This window comes from Fukomys damarensis, unplaced genomic scaffold, assembly GCF_012274545.1.
Source record: "Fukomys damarensis isolate Sample0158 unplaced genomic scaffold, DMR_v1.0_HiC HiC_scaffold_20, whole genome shotgun sequence".
Taxonomy (NCBI): domain Eukaryota; kingdom Metazoa; phylum Chordata; class Mammalia; order Rodentia; family Bathyergidae; genus Fukomys; species Fukomys damarensis.
Genome location: NW_022900932.1, coordinates 18,642,760 through 18,662,018, shown reverse-complemented (window position 1 = coordinate 18,662,018; position 19,259 = coordinate 18,642,760). Strand labels below are relative to the sequence as shown.

At 49.3% G+C, this 19,259-nt stretch overlaps 1 protein-coding gene and 1 long non-coding RNA gene across 4 annotated transcripts; one reads left to right on the top strand and one right to left on the bottom strand.

Moving 5' to 3' along the window:
• Positions 1-912: 912 nt before the first annotated feature.
• Positions 913-10,251, bottom strand: LOC104849875. 2 transcript variants are annotated; one of them, XR_004518256.1, is made up of 4 exons: positions 10,095-10,251; positions 9,174-9,305; positions 8,758-8,857; positions 913-1,935 (listed from the first exon to the last, which is right to left on the bottom strand). It is a non-coding gene; the product is annotated as an uncharacterized LOC104849875 (long non-coding RNA). The 2 variants fall into 2 exon arrangements; XR_776853.2 differs by lacking the exon at positions 10,095-10,251 and having other exon boundaries at positions 9,174-10,053.
• Positions 10,252-10,344: 93 nt separating this feature from the next.
• Ddit4 (DNA damage inducible transcript 4) lies at positions 10,345-12,220 on the top strand. Of its 2 annotated transcripts, none has more exons than XM_010606510.3 (3): positions 10,345-10,493; positions 10,620-10,870; positions 11,117-12,220. In XM_010606510.3, exons 2-3 carry the CDS (start codon positions 10,678-10,680, stop codon positions 11,608-11,610), a joined length of 687 nt encoding a protein of 228 aa, XP_010604812.1. In that variant the 5' UTR covers positions 10,345-10,493; positions 10,620-10,677; the 3' UTR covers positions 11,611-12,220. The 2 variants fall into 2 exon arrangements, with proteins under 2 accessions (XP_010604812.1, XP_010604802.1); XM_010606500.3 differs by having other exon boundaries at positions 10,346-10,493; positions 10,617-10,870.
• Positions 12,221-19,259: the final 7,039 nt, after the last annotated feature.

The following is a 19,259-nucleotide window of genomic DNA, read 5'->3' as shown; positions in this document are numbered from 1 at the left end:
GAATGCCCGCCAAAGGAAGAAGCCTTTACACATCTCTTAATCCCGTGGAATCATTCCGTAAATTACAGATCACGCGCAGGCTTCTGAAGAGAAAAACCAGACCATATTGCAGAGCCGTTGGCCTTTCTCAATGGGGCCACTACTTGGGGAGTTCTAACCCTTAGGATTTCATTGATGAATTAGGCTTTGAGCCCCAGAGCCCTTCTGAGATTTGATGGAAAAAAAACAGGCAAAAGTGGGAACTACAGAGGTTATTTGCAGTTTACCCCTGGTCACCAGGAAGTTGTCCCACTCTGGCAATGATTTCTGTCCCAGAACGTGTCACGGTCACTGCCAGTGAATTTGTTTTCCCTCCAGAGACAGGCTGATTGGAATTGGGCCAAAAGAAAGAGATGGCTGTTTGGATCACAAGGAAGCATGATATCCACCCACCTTCCGGTCACTCTTGAGGCAGCAGCCGCTTACCCTGGAATGGGGGATTTGGGGGCATCCTAGCACTAAGAACATAAGAGGGTCTAAAAGGAACACCTTCTCTCCCCTTATTATCTTGCTGGGTGGGAAACTTGAAGTCACCCTTAGATTCCATTACTGCCTTGAAATGGGTTTTTTTTTTTTTTGGTACCAGGGATTGAACTTGGGACCTTGCACTTGTGAGGCAGGCAGTGGAACCACTGAGCTAAATCCTCAGCTTGAAATGTATTCTTGATCCCCAAGGTTTAAGGAAATGTTGTTTAGTCTTTTTTGCACCCGTGCATGGCCCAAGTACCCTTTGGGTAAGAAATGATGAACACCTCAGGGAAGTACCGATTATGCCATTATGCTTTATTTGGGGGCCAGGGATTTAGCTCAGTGGTTCTGCTGCCTGCCTCGCAAGTGCAAGGACCCAAGAATTCAATCCCCAGTAAAAAAAACACAAAAAACACACAAAAAACTATCCTTCAATTGGAATTATTTTGTAAAAGAGAAGGGAAATGATCAGCGGTCGCTTATGTTCAAGTCTTCTTTGCTCTGAGAGATAACCCTGACTTACGCTCCAAGTGTGGGTGTGATCCAAAAGAAAATCAGATGGTTGTAACCAGCAGATCTGATATCTCCACCAAGGCTGGGTCTGAAGCTCCTCCCCTCTGCCCTCCATGCCCTGAAGCCCCTAAGCCACTCCAGATTCAGTAGGCTCAGGCCAGGGATTTAGTTCAGTGGTTCTGCCACCTGCCTCATCAAGCAAAAGGACCTTAGTTTGATCCCCTATACAAAAAAAAAAAAAAAAAGATTCATACTCTCTACATGGATACATATGTCATTTTCCCTCTGCAATCTTAAACAAATAAAACAAGAAAAGATAAAAAAATAAAACAAGACTTAGGGAAATTTTCAGATGATCCTCGAAGTTTTTACAGGACTTACTCAGTCTTTTTACTTAGCTTGGGAAGATGTGGTTATTTTTAAACCTGACCCTGACCCCTAGTGAGAATTAAGGGGCTTTGGGGACGAGACACATCTAATCCATTCCAAAGGACCACAGGAGTTAGGGTCAGGAGAACAGCCATTCCCCATAGGAGCTCAGGCAGTCCCATTACGGGATCCCCACTGGGACCCCAATACCACAGCGGGGCACAGAACAGAAGACCCTTTTTAACTTGTGTTCTTCAGGACCTGAGGAGAGCTAGGTCTAAACTTGTAAACTATTCTAAGTTGTCAACTGTCAGCCAAGGGAAGGACAAAGATCCCTGGGCCTTTTTAGACCAACTACAGGAGGCTGTAAGTAAGTACACATCTTTGTCACCAGAGTCAGCAGAGGGTCAGGGTATTCTTGAAGATAAATTCATCACTCAGTCAGCCTCTGATATCCGAAGGAAGCTTCAAGAAAATGGCCTTCGACCCAGATAGCTCTCTTGACGCTCTGGAAAGGTTAGCATCTTCTGTCTTCTATAACCGTGCCTGGAGGAGGCCAAGCAGAGAAAACAAAGGGATAAGAAAAAGGCAGCTGCCCTTGCGGGGGCCCTGCAGAAGGCTAAATTCGTGTCAAATTCCAGGGGCTCCAAAAGTGGCTACTTGTCTGTGGTCCGCGTTTGTTATGGTTGTGGGAAGCCAGGGCATTTTAAGAGAGATTGTGACCAAACTCACAGCGGTAAGAAGCCCACTAAGCCCTGCCCTGAGTGCAGTGATCACTGGTAGTCACACTGCCCCCAAGGCGAAGGTCTGGGGGCAGGACTAAGGCCCTGGGGCACGCATCTGTGTCTCTCTTCAGCTGGACTCAGAAGAGCTCCAGGTGATTTTTACTATTCAGGGAAAGAAAACTAGCCTCTTGCTGGATATTGGAGCCATGTTCTCAGTTGTTCTCTTTAACCCTGGCCTGCTTTCATACAGCCACACGATGGTAAAAAGCATTACAGGAAGACTTCTTTTCCCCTTGTCCAATCTTTTTCTCAATCTCCCATCTATAATTGGGATGGGTTTCTATTTTCACATGCCTTTCTGGTCATGCCTAAAAGGTCCAATTCCCCTCTTGAGATTTTACCTTGCCTAAATGCTATGGTTTATGCACCCAAACACAAGGCATGTTGTCTTTCTAGCAGAGATGGAAATTAGCTTGGAGTTAATGGGCAAATCAAAGTAAAACAAAAAAGGCAGGGCCGGGGATTTAGCTCGGTGGTTCTGGAGCCTGCCTTGCAAGCGCAAGGACTTGAGTTCAATCCCTGGTACCAGAAATGGGGGGAGGCAGTAAAGAGTACTTCTGTGCAGATGCACATTAGGGACCCCACAATTTTTCCTCATCAGAGACAATACTCTCTGAGGTCAGAGACTAAAATGGGACCACAGGGGCTGGGGATTTAGCTCAGTGGCACCATTGCCTGCCTTGCAAGTACAAGGCTTTGAGTTCAATCCCTACTAGTAAAAAAAAAAAAAAGAAAAAAGAAAAAGAGAGGGCAGGGACAAGGGGAAAAAAGGAGAACCAAGACCACCTGTCATGTAAAGGTACAAGATCCCAGTAATGAATGTAACTGTACTATATGAGTAAAATGTATCAATAAACTCAAAAGAAGAAGAAGATAAAAAAGGACCATAGTTAATAACTTAGAGGTACAAGGTCTGCTTACTTCCTGCTACGGTCCTTAGAACACACTAATATTAGGAATACAAAAACCCAGTGGAGAATGGAAACTAGTGAGCATCTCTGATCAATAAATGGGACAGAGGTACCCCTATACCTTATAGTGCCTAATCTGTATCCTTTACCAGGTCCCTGAAGAGATCTTTTTCTGTATTCTCTGCACCCTAACTCATTTTATTTTCCTTTGAAAATCCACATGATCTCCCAACTCACTGTATTGTCTCACCTTTTTGGACAAGTGCTTTCCTATAACTTGGCCTGCTTGAAATTCTCTCAAATTAACGTTATAATATGTCGATGATATTCTGCTATGCACCCCCTGAGAAAAATTTTCTGGTCCAGGTGCCTGGCCCCTGCTAAATTTCTGAGACATAGAGAGGGTACAAAGTCTCCAGGGCTAAGACACAACTTTGCAGCACTGAAGTCTGGACTTATTTGGACCTTACCATATCCAAAGGAACTGGAAGACTAGGAGGGAAAAATTAAACCTGTACTCCCCTTTCCACAGCCCAAGACCCTAAAAAGAGCTAAGAGGCCTTGGGTAGCACAATGTGGCAAGATAACATAACTTTTTTTTTTTTTTTTTTGGTACTGGGGATCAAACTCTGGACTTGTTGCTTGCGAGGCAGGCTGCAGCACCACTGAGCTAAATCCCTGGCCCAATGACCTCTTTATCTACTAAGAAAAGAAACCCAAAGGGTAAACACCCATATTTTAATTTGCCTCCCAACTATTGTCCAAAGTTTAAATACTTAAATACCCCAGGTCTCAGTCTCCCAACTGGAACTCTGTTTTTATTTTTTGTTTTTTTTGTACTGGGAATAGAACTCGGACCATGCATTTACCAGGCAGGCAGTGGAATCACTGAGCTAAATCCCTGGTCCTGGACTCTTTTTTTCAGACAGGGTCTCAATATGTAGTTCAGGCTGGTCTCAAACTATGTAGCCCAAGCTGGTCTTGAACTTGCAGTGGTCCTCCTGCCTCTCCCTCCTGAGGTGTGTGCCAACACACCTGGCTGGACTCCATTTTAATCTATATGTGTTTTTTGGTGCCGGGAATGGAACTCAGGACTTTGTGCTTGTGAGGCAGGCACAGTGCTACTGAGCTTAATCTGTATGTTGAGAGTTGGGGAATGGTCTTGGGAGTGCTTACTGTCTTCTGTAATGGTATTTCTTTCTTTCTTTCTTTTTTTTTTTTAAGAGTAGGAACAATTTATTGAGAGAAAGGTAGCTCTGTCTAAGAGAGACAGAAAGGGGACCAGAAAGTGGGTTGCCCCTGTGATGGCAGTTCTTATATAAAAAGGGCAGCAGGATATGCTGTAGTAACTTGGGAGCTGCTCACCCACCCCTGGAACAAATGCTCAGCAGAACTTATAGCCCTGACAGTGTAAAAATATGAAAAGAAAGGTACTCTTTTAAAGCCTGTGGGTCTCCCATAAAATTCCATAGAGGAGAAACTCCTGATCTGTTTACCTGCCTTCAAAAAATGGCGGTAACACATTGCAGAGGCACAAGAAAGGTTTGGATGAGGTGTTACAGGGCAACTGATGGGTATATCCAGCTATGGAAAATGCTGCTCAAGCCCCTAGGTTCTGGACGTGTCCTTAGACCAGGCCAAAGTACTCTCAACCAGATAAGAAACACACCCCAGACATTGGGGCTCAGGGCTTTCCAAATGCTTTACAGGTGACCATTTTTAACTAAAGAGTTTTCTTATTGATTTAAAAATAAAACAAAACAAAAACATGATTGGGGGCCGAGGATTTAGCTCAGTGGTTCTGCCGCCTGCTGTACAAACACAAGGTCCCAAGTTCGACCCCTGGTATGGAAAAAAAATATGATTGGACTAAAGACATCAGTTCATTTGCAAAATTTCAACAAATTCTGCAGCAATGAATGGAAACTTAACCCAGCGAGCTCGCACATCTGGTATTGTACCCTGGAGACTCGGTGCCGGTAAAATCTTCCTCATCTGCTTAGGGCCAACTTGGGAAAGACTAGGTGATTCTCATATCACAGCTGCCTTGGCTGTCAAGGTAGCTGGCTTGGATTCCTGGGTACACCATTCCCAACTCAAATCTTGGGATCTGGGCACCCATCTGTGACCCACCGCCTGAATATTCTTGTGAGCTGGTAGAAGATTTAAATCTCTTGTTCAGAAGAAAAAACCTACATCTCCAGATTAAAAACTTTAACATGCTACCTCTTACTGTTTTCATGATCACACTTAGAGAAAGGAGTCAAATTCGTTGTTGGTTTGGGCCCAGAAATATGCAAAGTCGATATGGCAAGAAACATGCTAGGTTTTCAGGTGGCTTCACTTTTCTCAGGGCTCCCCTGGTGGGCATCCTTCCAGAGCAGTGAGTGGAACAAGCTACAGGATTTCATCAAATGTGAAAACCTTGTGTTTGACAGGTAGTATATGGATCTAAGGTAGCTAAATGGCCTGTACAGTCCAGTCTTCACAGCCCCAAACACCTTTGAAACCTCTAGAAAGCACACCTCCAGGTGGGCACTGACTAAACCTGTTGTCCATGTTAACATCAAAGTTCTATTAGATCTAACAACCAAAGCTATCAAGATGGCTACTTCCAGTAAATGTAGTTAACTGCCACTGTGGGACGGATGCCTTAGCCAAAGGACCTTCTTATCTTGGGAACCCCACTCACACTGGTTCAATGTCACTGAATAGGGGATGGGCTCCCCATGGTCAGTAGATACATGCAACAATTGACTTGCAGTAGGTTGAATTAACAGCCCTGAATTTGTTTGTTTGTTTTTGGTACCGCGAATTGAACTCAGGATCTTGTGCTTGTGAAGCAGGTGGCAGAACCACTGAGCTAAATCCCTGGCCCAACCACCCTGCATTTGATGCAGCACTCTTAAAGGTGCCCATGGGCTCTGCAGGACTACTTTGTGGCCCTGGCCATCCCCTGGGTGGGTAGGGAGATGTACTGAAAGACTTGCCTGCCTGCAAAGAAGATGGGTTAAGGAATTGCCCAATCTAATCTACCCCATCGACACCAATGGTCTCAAAGTATATTTCACTGGTGTGATTATAGAGACATTAGCCAACTACTATATGCCAAGCAAACCCTAAATGACTCAAGGGAATTTCTCTTTTGAACACTGAAGTCAAATTGATGAGAATGGTTGCCTTACAGAACTAGATGGTCCCAGATATCCTGACAACAACACAGGGTAGGACCCATGCGATCAAAAGTGAGTTTTGTGAGCTCGATCCCCAGTACCAAAAAAAAGGTGAGTGTTGTGCTTATATATATTCCTGACTTTGAGCAGTGAGTCTTCAGCCCTCTAAGATCTTCATCAGGTAAGTGTCCCGTCAATCCTCGAGGGTCCCTGGATGACTTCTCTATGAGAAGCCATTCCTGGCTCACACTGGTGAGAAGAAACATTTGGTTGTCTGGATTATTATTCTCTTGGGACTGCTATTTGGGCTGTGCACACTCAAAATTGCTCAGTCTCTTCCAGACTCAAGGCTGTTTGTCCACCAGAAAGAAGGATACCTGATGCCACCTAGGGCCTTTAGACAGACCCTCTGGGGAGTGTCCCTGACTGCCAACTATTGCACCAGCCCCATCCAGCAGGAAGATGCTAGAGTGATCATCGCCCATTTTCCCCTAACAGCACTGGGGGACACCTCTCCAGAGGACGGAATTTGTAGTAGGCAGGGCAGGCAGTTAGGGACAAGGTAGGCCCAAGATGGCACTGGGATGACCCAGGAGAGGTCAAGAAGAGATGAAGCTTGAGACCAAGGGCTGAGAAGAACAAGGCCCTACGGTGGAGACACAATGGCCAGGGCTGAATTTCTGTAGACCCCACCTCTAGTGGAACTGTGTATAACCCCATAGGTTGACCTCAGCCTGGTGCAGAGTGCTCTGAGATGTGGTCATTTTCTTGTATTTCTTGTATTAAAACCTTAGACTGTCTCTGTGGCAACCTGCCTTCAACCACCTCCTAATTTTAGGAGCTTTCTAATAATAAACTATTTTTTCTACCTTCCTCCTCGAATCTATTCAGCAATGTGAGGCACAAACTTGGCTTTGTGTGTGTACCCTGCAACACAGATTACACGTCTGCAGTTCTGAAGCAGCTACCTCCTCGCTTATCTAGCGGTTCCTTTACTCCAAGCAGTCACCGAGCCAAGAGAATCCTTAATCATTCTGGGGGAACACAAGTAGAAACAGTGACTAACAGACACGTACGAAGCAGGACTAAGGGTGCCTTCCACAAGTCACTGGGCTGGGGCCGCAGTGGGAATGCATGTCCAAGCATGCCCAGCCTGCTGCCTGGCTGAGGGCAGTGGGAGGTGGGGACAGCTTGGTTTAGCAGGGATGCTCCTGTAGGAAAGTGTGTGATGTGGTTACAAAGTCCTCCCATCTGCTAGGCAGGAGGGACCAAAACCCTTTCCTGCTCCTTAGGCTAAAGATTAAGAACCATCCCTTCAAGGCCCAAAAGTTCTCCTGGGGGACAGTGATAAAAGATCTGTCTGCTCCACAGTGAGAGGGGCATCACATGGGAAAACCCCCAAGCCCCCACCCCCCACCCCGCCTCCTTATAGGAGGCTGTTGATGCTGGAACCCACTCTTCCCCACTCTGGGAATGGGAAACACTGCCAGACTAGGACCCTTGTCCTTTGTTCATTCCTTTAAAAAACAAGGATGGGCCAAGTGTGCTGCTGCACTCCTGTGATCCCAGTACTTGGGAGGCTAAGGCAGTAGGACTGCCACAAGGCCAGTGTGGGTTACATAGTTCAAGACCAGCCTGGACTACACAGACTCTCAAAAACTTAAAAAAAAGAAAAAGATAGCACACACCTTTAATCTGGGAGGGTGAAGAAGGAAGATCCAAGTTTGAGGTCAGCCTCAGAGACTTTGTGATTTAGCAAGATTTAGACCTTGTATAAAATTTTAAAAATAATTTTAAAGGGCTGGGAGGTTCAATATCCAATACCACAATAAGTAAAAACAATGGATTTTACAAACTAACTCAATGCTCATGAACACAAGTCATTCCCATTGGGGAGAAGCCATTAGTAAAACAGAATGAAAAAAAGGTGCTTGGTACACTGCCAGGCACATAGTCCGTGATGATGTCTGTTGGATGAATGAGTAAATAATTCCTAATAAACTGACCTTTCCAAACTGGCTCTGGATTCTTCTGTTTATGAATGTTCACTTACTTGGGGGCCCTTTTCCTGGCATAGCGGCACAAGCCTATAGTCTCAGAACTCTGAGGCTGAGACAAGAGGATCACAAAAGCAACTTTAAGCCCAGGCTGGGCAACTTAGCAACTTAGTGAGACACCCTCACTAAGTCAGGGAGGGATACCTGAGTTCACTCCCTATTAGCCCCCTCAAAAAAAAAAATTTTTTTTCTTGGGTCAGCATTCCACATTTTAAGAATTTTTTTTTCCTGTGAAAAATGGGTGGGGGAAGAAAGAAAAAGGATGGAAATGTAGCACAGTGGCACAGCGTGTGCCTAGCATGCATAAAACCCCTGGTCTTCCAAATCTTGAGCTGGGAAGCCAAGCAAGCCACCCTTACTCTACCCAGCTGGCTCGGTGAACACCGTCTTTCCTAGGGAATAGGAACATGTTCCTGTCCAGTTACCCCTAACTTTTTCTCACCTTAGTAAAGATGATTTGAAAGGAGGCTTGTCACCTGCACCAGCACTTGATGGAACCACCTTGATTTAGTGTCTTTCAGGCTCCCAGCGGGTGGCATAGCCTAAAGGGTGGGAAGGAAAGGCCAGCGTTCCACCTTGAACACCCAAGGGCTGACACAGTATTCTAGTCTGTGTTGTCCTGAAGATGCCTCCTAATCTGAATTCCCTGACTGGGGGAGGGACATAAATTTGTCCCCAGCAGTGTGGTTCTCCCACCTGTAAAATGGGAGTAGGAGTACAGGGCTTGGAATCTGGCCCTTTCTGGTTCTAATTCTTGATTTGCGTGCCTGATCTCTAGATTGGTCTTTAAAACAAAAAATCAGGATGGGAATGTGGGGCTGGAGACGGCAGTGGCCTGACTTCTCAGGCAAGTGTCACCTGTCATGTACAAGCCTGCCCTGGGGGAGGCTCGTCTGGCTGATCTGGTTTGGCTCCTGGCCAAGGGGTCAAGTGTCTGATGTAAGTTTGGTTCTCTCTTCCATCAGAGCCGTCTGTCCCAGATTGATAACCCTTTAAAGAAATAAAGGTCCAGTCAATCCCAGTCTCCTCCCACCCTCAGCCACCTCTATCAGCCCTGCAACACCGCTGCCGGGCCAGATTTCCTGCGGCCCCGCCTGGATGACGAAACCTACAATGGCCATTGCACTACGGGGCTTTTACGGAGAGCTCGGCCCTCGGTCCCGAGGATCGCTGGAGCTTTCATACAAAGAGTGGGGAAGGGTTCTAGGACCCGGCGGACGCCCCGTGACAAGTGGGCTGCGTGCGGCCGTCCCCGGGGCCAGCGGGAGGCGCCCTGGGCCGGGCGGACCTTGGGTACTGTGAGCCGGGGGTGTGAGCACCCCTCTAGGCACCAACCAAGCACAGCTGTGTGTGGGGGGGTGGCCGGATAGGGCTTGGGGACTGGGCTTGTGGGGTGGGGGACAGGGATCCTGAGAATCCATTCCCCGGGGGTGCGGAGTCACAGGCAGGCGGGACCCGGGCAGGGGGCGCACACAGGCTTCAGACCCCACCCCCACAGCCCAGCCTCCACCAGGCAGGGACAGCGCGGGGCGCGAGGCTGACGGGGTCAACGTCGCCCCCGCGCCGCAGTCCCAGAGCATCCTCCCGTGTGCCCCGCTGTGTCCTTAGCCCTTGGGATCTCAATCGCTGAGAGTCACTGTCCTCCCTCCCCACCGCCCCTCAAGTTTCCCAGCCTCCCCAGCCAGCGCGGTCACGGGCTGTACCCCTCCCCCCGCAACGCGACCCTATAATAAACAAGTCTTTCCTTGATCCTCCCCTGCCGCGAGAGCCCTCGGGGACCTTGGCAGCTGCAGCCGCCACCGATCCCTTCCAGAAAGGGGGCGTGGCTGAGGCTCGGGGTTCGGCCGGGAGAGTTGTGGGGCTCCGTGGGGGCGGGGCCGGGCCGCTGTCACCGGGCAGGAGAGAACGTTGCGAACGTGCGCTTGGAGCTCATTGGTCGAGGTGGGCCACACTCCTACGTCTGGATTGGGCCCGGGGGCAAGGAGGGCGTGGCTTAGATGCCCTAGTCCTTATAGGCTGCTGTGCGCTGGTGCTAGGGATCTCAGCAGGCCAAGGGGGAGGTGCGAGAGGCTAAAAGGGACAGGTCTGGGCAGAGCTAGGTGGTTGGCATCAGTTCGCGCACCCATTCAAGCGGCAGGACTCACTTGTCCCAGCAGTTCTCGCTGACCGCCCTAGCTGGTGAGTGTCCCTTGCTTGCCTGCTGATCTCTGCGTTGGCGGCCTCGGCTGTACGGGTCCTAGAGCTCGCGGTCTTGTCCACGCTCTAGACTGACGCTGGTTCCGTGTCCCTCTTGTCTTTCAGTAGCTTCTGCGCTCCGGCACCCTTGAGCTCACCGACGAACGTCCTGGCTTCGGACCTCACCATGCCTAACCTTTGGGACCGCTTCTCGTCGGCCTCGTCTTCGTCTTCGTCTCGGGCGCCCACCCCGGATCGGCCGCCGCGCTCGGCCTGGGGGTCGGCAGCCCGAGAGGAAGGGCTGGACCGCTGCGCGAGCCTGGAGAGCTCGGACTGCGAGTCCCTGGACAGCAGCAACAGCGGCTTCGGGCAGGAGGAAGGTGAGGGCTGTGGGCAGGATCCGAAAACGGCTTCACGGGTCGTGGAGACGAGAAAGCGCTGCGTTAGAAGGGGTCCAGCCATTTGGCTTCCTGTCACAACAGAACCCAGATTGCCAGGGGGCGAGGGGTGGAAACTCAGGCACGGTACAGGAAGGAGCGTTGCTTTCTTAGCACACGGCACCTCCCCCGTCTGTAGACCCCCTGTGGAGGCTGCTCTGATACCCTTCCCGTGTTCCCTCCTTCTAGACTCGGCCTGCTTGGATGGCGTGTCCCTGCCCGACTTCGAGCTGCTCAGCGACCCCGAGGATGAGCACCTGTGTGCCAGCCTCATGCAGCTGCTCCAGGAGAGCCTGTCCCAGGCGCGACTGGGCTCTCGCCGCCCCGCGCGCCTGCTGATGCCAGCCCAGCTGGTGAGCCAGGTGGGCAAAGAACTGCTACGCCTGGCCTACAGCGAGCCGTGCGGCCTGCGGGGGGCGCTGCTCGACGTCTGCGTAGAGCAGGGCAAGAGCTGCCACAGCGTGGGCCAGCTGGCCCTCGACCCCTGCCTGGTGCCCACCTTCCAGCTCACCTTGGTGTTGCGCCTGGACTCTCGCCTGTGGCCCAAGATCCAAGGGCTGTTCAGCTCGGCCAACTCTCCTTTCGTCCCTGGCTTCAGCCAGTCCCTAACACTGGGCACCGGCTTCAGAGTCATCAAGAAGAAGCTGTACAGCTCCGAGCAGCTGCTCATTGAGGAGTGTTGAGCTCCAGCCCGGGGGGTCACACCGCCCCCATGGCAGACAGTGAACTTTTGGGGTGGAGACTTAGCAGGCAGGGCCACGGGGGCGGACGCCTGTGTTAGAAAACTGACAATAGCCCCCAAAGGAGGAGGTTGCAGTGGGGGAGCATAGTGTTTCCTAGGAAGCTCACTGAGTTGTGTGCAGGTGGGTCCCCTTCGGGGCGCATGCCCCTCAGTACTGTAGCATGAAACAAAGGCTTGGGGTCCCCAGGCTTCCAGCTGGATGCGTATGTAGCATGTACCGTATTATTTTTATTATCCCTGACAGTTACGACAGTGGGGTGGCAGCTAGGAGGGCTGCTGGGCTGCGCTGGCCTCAGCCAGGGGTGTGTGCTTATGGTAGCCCCCAGGAGGGAGGGGGGAGGTGCTGAGGTAGTTTGTGTATCCAGGTCTGGAGGGACCCAGTATGTTTGTTGTTTGTTTTGTATCTTGTTTTTCGGATCGGAGCTTCACTACTGACCTGTTCTAGGCAGCTATCTTACAGACGCATGAATGTAAGAGTTGAAAGGGGTGGGTGTTAGGATCCCTCAGGATCTTTGACACTTGAAGACAAAATACACCTGGGAGCTGCGTCCAGTCCAAACCTGTCCCCCACCGTGTCCTGGAGAACTGAACTGTGAGGGGTGAGGCTCAGTGGGGCTGGGGGCTGGAACCCCTTCCCCAAAAGAGTGCCATCCGGTCTTCCATTTAGAACTGTTGTTTACATTGAAGATACTCACTGTTCATAAATACACTTGATGTTCAAGTATTAAGACCTATGCAATATTTTTTACTTTTCTAATAAACGTGTTTGTTAAAACGGTTGAGTCTCATTGGTTCCATGAAATGAAAAGGAAGGTGAGGGCATAGGTGCTGTTTGCATTTCACTTCTGGGATCCACCTGTGTGTTCCCCAGGCCCTTTCCAGAATTCCCTGCCAGCCTGGTAACAGGTATGTGGGCTGCCCAAGCACCCTGGCTTCCTTAGCTGAACTTGCTGAGAGACTGTGCTGGAAAGCACCCGAGGCGGTGAGTCAAGGCCTGAGTCTCTCCAGAGAGCTCACCTGGCTGCCCAAGTTAGAAGGCTCTGGAGAGGCTTGATCTTTCTCCTGTGAGAAAAGTCACACTTCTCTTTGGTCCAGTGGAAATTACAGATGGGATCTCTGGCCAGGAGGAGTCTGCGAAGGACTACTGAGCCCAAACCTTTCCCTAGACGGAAGCACAGCTCAGAGGGGTGTCACCGGCCCCCAAGAGGGGAGGGGCCCTGGCAGGTGCAGAACCCCCAACACACAACTGTAGGAGGTGTCCTGGGTGAGCAGGCTCCTTGCACTCTGGGGCCCAATTTCCTTATCATAGAAGTTGGAATTGGGCCAGATGCAGGCCAAGGCCTGCTCCCTCCCTTGAATCCTGGGTCTACCCCACCAGCTGGCCTTTGGAGAGTTGTTATCTCCTTTGTTTCTCTTCCTAGTCCCAGATGCCCTGTTTGCCCATGACCATAAAACACTGGTTCTTCCACTCAATTGTGGAGTCAGATTTCTTGGAGCTCTGGTTAAAAATAGATCCCTCTGCCTGAATGGAAAGTGGGAGTCCTAGAAATCTGCACTATCATCAGGGATTCTTTGCAGGGCCCTCACCTTGGGGTGACTTAGGAGAGCCATTTCTCTTTGGTAGAATTGCATGACTTGTTTCCTGAAATGAACAAAGTTGGGTCAGCTCTGTGAACAGGTAGGGATGGCCATTAAGAAGGTGCCTGGATGGTAATTGAGGAAAGCTCTGATTCCCATCATAGCACATCCCCCTGTCAGCCACCTTGTGAGGAGGTGGGCACAGGTTTGTCCTGGTTTACAGATTGCTGGAGCCCACAGCCTATCGGATTTGGTGCTGGAAATGAGAAAGGCCCGGCACTTGGGACTGAGATCTGTGCCAATGCTGCTGCCCCTGCTTTTATGGTCCCAAAAGGGGAGGGAGGAAAACACTTGTTTATCTTCAGTCTCCTCACTACTTGGAGGCAGGAGCTCCATAGCTCGGTAACACCTCTGTGAGCCTGGGGGCATCTGAGCCCACCCCACTCCTTCTGGGGTAGCCTCAACAGAAGGGGCCAGCTACAGGGATGCACTCTTTAACAGGAACCCTCTGTGGCTCCCTTTCCCTCGGGTCTTGCCTCTACCATCTTTGGAAAGTCATCAGCTTAATAACAGGCATGTGTGCGTATGACCTTGATACTTGTTTTTATTATTGCTTTTGGTCCTCAGGCTCAAATCCAGGGCACCTCACTTGCTAAGCAAATGCTCTACTCGTGCACTATACTGCCAATCCAACCTGAATAAATTCTTATAAAAAACATGGGGCCTGGCATGGTGACATATACTTGTAATCCCAGCACTCTGGGAGGATAAGGCAGGAGAATCACAAGTTCAAACTCAGCCCGGGGAATTTATCAACTTAGTGAAACCCTGTTTTTTTTTTTTTTTTTTTTTTGTGGCACTGGGTATTGAACTCAGGACCTTGCATATGAGAGCCAGGTGTGGCACCACTGAGCTAAATCCCTGGCCCACCCCCTGTTTTAAAATAAAAATAATCAGGGCCGGTGATTTGGCTCAGTGATTCCACTGCCTGCTTTGCAAGTGCAAGAGCCTGAGTTCAATCCCCGGTACCAAAAATAAATAAATTAAAATAAACAAATAAGAGGCTCAGATGTAGCTCCGTGCAAAAGCCCTGGGTTCAATCCCCAGTATCGCAAAAAGATAATAACAAGAAAGAAGAAAAGAAAGGGAAAAAAAACACCACTTTGGAGGTACATGCTTAGACAGCTGTGAATCTAAAGTATGTTCTGAAGCTAGGCATTGTGGTGCACACTTGTAATTCCAGCACTCAGGAGGCTGTTGCAGGAGGATCACTCACTGCAAATTTGAAGCTAGTCTGCATTACAAAGTGAGTTCAAGGGCCAGGGATCTAGCTCAGTGGTTCTGCTGCCTGCCTCATAAGCACAAGGTTCCAAGTTTGATTCCTGATACCAAACAAACAAACAAACAAACAGAGTTCAAGACTAGCCTGACCTATATACATAACCAGACCCTGTCTCAAAAACCAAAAATAAATAAATAATAAAATGAACAATAAAGTGTATTCTGAGTCTGGCACGTAGCAAGGGTTGTATTGAAGGCGCCTTTAGTTCTACCTTGGATCTGAGGGCTGAGCCCGCAGAGCTGGGAAAGGCAGTCTCCCCGCTCCCAGGACTTCCTGTAACTCCCAGGAGCCCCATCAGCTGCCCCCTGAATCAGCCCATCCTGCTTTCCCTGCTGGGAGTGGCCAGGGCTGGTGAGGCACTGGGTTGAAGGCTAAGAAAACGTGGGCCACGGAAGCCAGGCCCAGTCAACAGCATGCTGTCATCTCCTGAAATGAGGGCTCTTTACAAAGGAATCGGGAAGGAGAAAACAGGCCTCTAATCCCAGACACATCCAGGTAGGGGGCAGCTGGGGAGTCTCTACCTCCATCCCAACCATGTACATCTTTGGGGGACACTGGGGTAGCAGATGCAACCTGCACCCATGTGATGTTGGTGGCTCTGAAGGCAGGGATCAGAGGACTGTCACCTCACCCTACCACATGCATGTTTTCCTTCACTCAGTCAGTTTGGCCTACATATCATGAATGAGTCCATGGGGGCTGCAAGAGAAAACAAAGGAACTAGGAGCCCTTTATGATGATATCGGGAGCCAGGCCTAATGAGTACCTGTAATCACAGCACTCTGGAAGCTCAGGCAGGAGGATCCCTGGGAGTTCAAGGCCAGCCTGGCCTGTAAAGGGACATCCTATCTTGAAAAAGAAAAAGAAAGAAAGGGCTAGAAATGTAACTCCATATGGAGTCCCTGGGTTCAATCCCCAGGACAGGGAAAAAAAAAGCAAAAGAAAAGGCATGGTTTCACACATACACTTACACACAAAGCTCTAGGTCATGGGAAGGGACAAAAGACACACACTCATTTCCCCTTTTCCTAACTCCCTAAATATTCCAAACATGTAGAGTGATAAAGTGAAACCAATTGAACTGTATACTTAAAATTGACAGGTTTCCTTGAGAATGTAAATTATAGCTCACTAAACCTGAATTTTTGGTTTTTGTTTTTGTGATGCTGGGACAGAATCCAGGGCTTCAGGTATGGTAGGCAAGTACTTTTCCACTGAGCTACATCTCCAGCCCCAATTCAAAAAACTAAATTTTTTTGGCCTACCTTGCAAGTGCAAAGTCCTAAGTTTCACATCCGGTACCAAATAAATAAATACATGAATATAAAAATTTTCTGAGCCGCTGGGGTTTGAGCCCAGGGCAAGCATTCTCTACTGAGCTACAGCCCCACACCTTTTTTTATTTTGAGGCACGCTCTCACTAAATTCCCCAAGCTGGCCTCGAACTTTCTTTTCACTTTTCTTTTTTGGTACTGGAAATCAAACTCAGGGCCTCGTGTTTGCCAGGAAGATGCTGTGCTGCTGAGCTACATCCCCGGCCCTGTCCTCCAGCTTTTGATCTTCCTCCCACAACCTCCAGAGATGCTGGGATTACAAGTGTGGACCTCTGTATGCTCAGCTGATTGATTTTTAAATTTTTATTTCTTGAGATAAGGTCTCACTATGTAGTTTAGGCTGGCCTTCAACTCCTGGGGACCCTCCTGCCTCACCTTCCTGAGTTCTAGAATTACAGGCATGTACCACTACACCTGGCACAGTTAAAACTTTTTTAAAAAGCATTAAAAAAAAACTCAAAGTGGAGCATATTATCTGAATGCGAGAGCTTAACTATAAAATTCTTAGAAGAAAAGATAGAAGGCGTTGTGATAATGGATTAGGCAGTGATTTCATACATGGACACCAACAGTATAAGCAATAAAAGAGAAAATAGCCAGGGATTTAGCTCAGTGACACAGCGCCTGTCTGGCAAGTGTGAGGTCCTAATTTGATCCCCAGTACCAAAAAAAAAAAAAAAAAAAAAAAAAAAAAAAAAATAGAGAGAGAAGACAGACTTTCTCACAATCTGAAACACAGCTACTCAGGAGTCTGAGGCAGGAGGTTTTTGTCCAGCAGTTCCAGGCAGCACAGCCAAGCTTTGTTTCTAAACAACAAATGTGGTGCTATGGTCACAGTCCCTGTACAGCAAGATGGAGAGGGAGAACTGCACCCTTGGTCTCAGACCTACAAGGAAGGAAGGGTAGGCTCCAGGCTGCAGAAGGCAAAGAACTCTTACTTCCAGAAGGCTTTACAGCTTCTGCTCACTTCCCACCAACCCTAGGACGTAGCTCTTCTTATCATCCCCATTTCACAGATCAGGAAACCAAGAAACTAGAAAAGAGAAAATTTGGTTTGGGAAGAGGGGTTGTCATTTTACATGATTTTTTTTTTCTTTCTTTCTTTCTTTTTTTTTTTTTTTTGGTTTTTGAAACAGGGGCTCACTATGTAGTTGAGACTGACCTGGAACTCACTATGTAGCCCAGGCTGGTCTCGAACTCACAGCGATCCTCCTGCCTCAGCCTTCCGAGTGCTGCGATTACAGGGTGCGCCACCACACCTGGCTACATGATTTTTTTCCATTGTCCATGTTTCTTCATCTTTGAATCTAAGAACGATTCTTTTTTTTTTTTTTTGTTTATGGGGTTTGGTTTCTTTTTTTTTTTTTTTTGGTTTTTGAAACAGGGGCTCACTATGTAGTTGAGACTGACCTGGAACTCACTATGTAGCCCAGGCTGGTCTCGAACTCACAGCGATCCTCCTGCCTCAGCCTTCCGAGTGCTGCGATTACAGGGTGCGCCACCACACCTGGCTACATGATTTTTTTCCATTGTCCATGTTTCTTCATCTTTGAATCTAAGAACGATTCTTTTTTTTTTTTTTTGTTTATGGGGTTTGGTTTCTTTTTTTTTTTTTTTTGGTTTTTGAAACAGGGGCTCACTATGTAGTTGAGACTGACCTGGAACTCACTATGTAGCCCAGGCTGGTCTCGAACTCACAGCGATCCTCCTGCCTCAGCCTTCCGAGTGCTGGGATTACAGGGTGCGCCACCACACCTGGCTACATGATTTTTTTCCATTGTCCATGTTTCTTCATCTTTGAATCTAAGAACGATTTTTTTTTTTTTTTTTTGGTACCAGGGATTGGATTCCTATCTTTGTGTTTGCAAGGCAGGTGGTGGAACCATTGAGCTAGATCTCCGGCCCCTTTTTAAATTGTTTTTTGAATTAGGGTCTCACTGTGTAGCTCAGGCTTCCTTCACACTTGCTGCAATCCTCCTCCCTCAGCCTTCCAAGTGCTGGGATTACAGGCATGAACCACTATGCCCAGTGTAAGAGTGACTCTGAGGTTGGATCCAGCTGTGGGTGGCTGCTACTTCCCCAGCCCCACCAAATCACCTTCCCTGATCCAAGCCCTGGGTGGGGGTGGGGAGGAGGAGGAGCAGAGCCGCCTTGCAGGTCACCGAGCAAATGCTTGACTGCTTTCTGGAGCACGTCCAAGTCTGCAAGGAGGATGTTAAGAAGAAATTTCCACGGCCCTTCCCCCAGCGAGGGATTTTCCACTCTGCCTGGGCAGACATGCCTCTTGGTGTCCCCGGAGGGGTTCTGGCAAGCCACAGGTCTTGTCGAATGGCTCAGCCATGCCTGGAGGGGTGGAAGACCTGCTTGGGTCCCCGTCTATGGAAAGGGGCAAGTTTGCTGACCCGAGAGACAGAGGGGTGAGCAGGCACCAGGAAGTACAGGGACTGGCAGGGACGGGGCCGTCAGGGACCACTTCCTAGAGTAGGCTGAAAAGGAAAGGAGGGGAGAGACCTGTGTGGACAGACAGGAGTGAGGGGTGGATGAGGAGGGGATAATGCAGGCCCGCCCCAGAAGGTCGCACAAGCGCCGTGGCAGTGCGACGGCCAGGACAGAGCTGGGTGCAAGGGAATGCGGTGGCACCCACTGTGTCGGACAGAGGACAGGGAGCTGCTGAAGGGCTTGTGCTGTGCCCTCTGCATCGCCTCAGAGCTTTGCCTGGGTGGCCCTGAGACCCTCAGGATTAGCTCGGCTGTCCGGCCCCCCCAGGAAGCCTCCCAGGCTGAGGTGGCTGCTCCAGCGCGTGTCTCCTCTACTCCCCAGCAGCACCGAATCAGCCGCGTCTTTGTTTGGTGGCTGCTGGGTTCACTCCCCACCAAGTCCCCCGGGCCTGGTAAACAGCGGGCTTGGTAAACACTATGGAGAGTTCTTGAATGGCACTTTGGAATGTGGGGGTAAAGAGGAAGCCGATTATGGTTTTGCTTCTGAGCACTTACTATGTGCCAGGCTGTGCACTAAGTGCTTTACAAACAGGCCCTCCTTCATTGCTCTGAGCAACTCGGTGAGGCAGGTGGTGCCTGCTTCACAGGTGGGGGAACCGAGGCCCAGAGAGAAGTTGGTCCAGGATACACAGAGACAGGATTTGAATCTGCACACTTAACTTCTAGTCTCACACCCACCCACAGAATATAGTGAGAAATAAATATGTTATTTTTAAATTTCCATTGTCCATTTTAAAATGTAGCATGATCCAGGAGTGGTGGTGCACGCCTGTAATCCCAGCACTCAGGAGGCTGAGGCAGAAGGGTTGCTGTGAGCTCAAGACCAGCCTGGGCTACA

What these genes read in the sequence shown, in the direction of transcription:
- Ddit4 (XM_010606510.3), top strand. Translation starts at nt 10,678, where the DNA reads ATGCCTAACCTTTGGGACCGCTTCTCGTCGGCCTCGTCTTCGTCTTCG. An exon ending in CGGCTTCGGGCAGGAGGAAG is followed by an intron (nt 10,871 to 11,116) that starts GTGAGGGCTGTG and finishes CCCTCCTTCTAG; the next exon opens with ACTCGGCCTGCTTGGATGGC.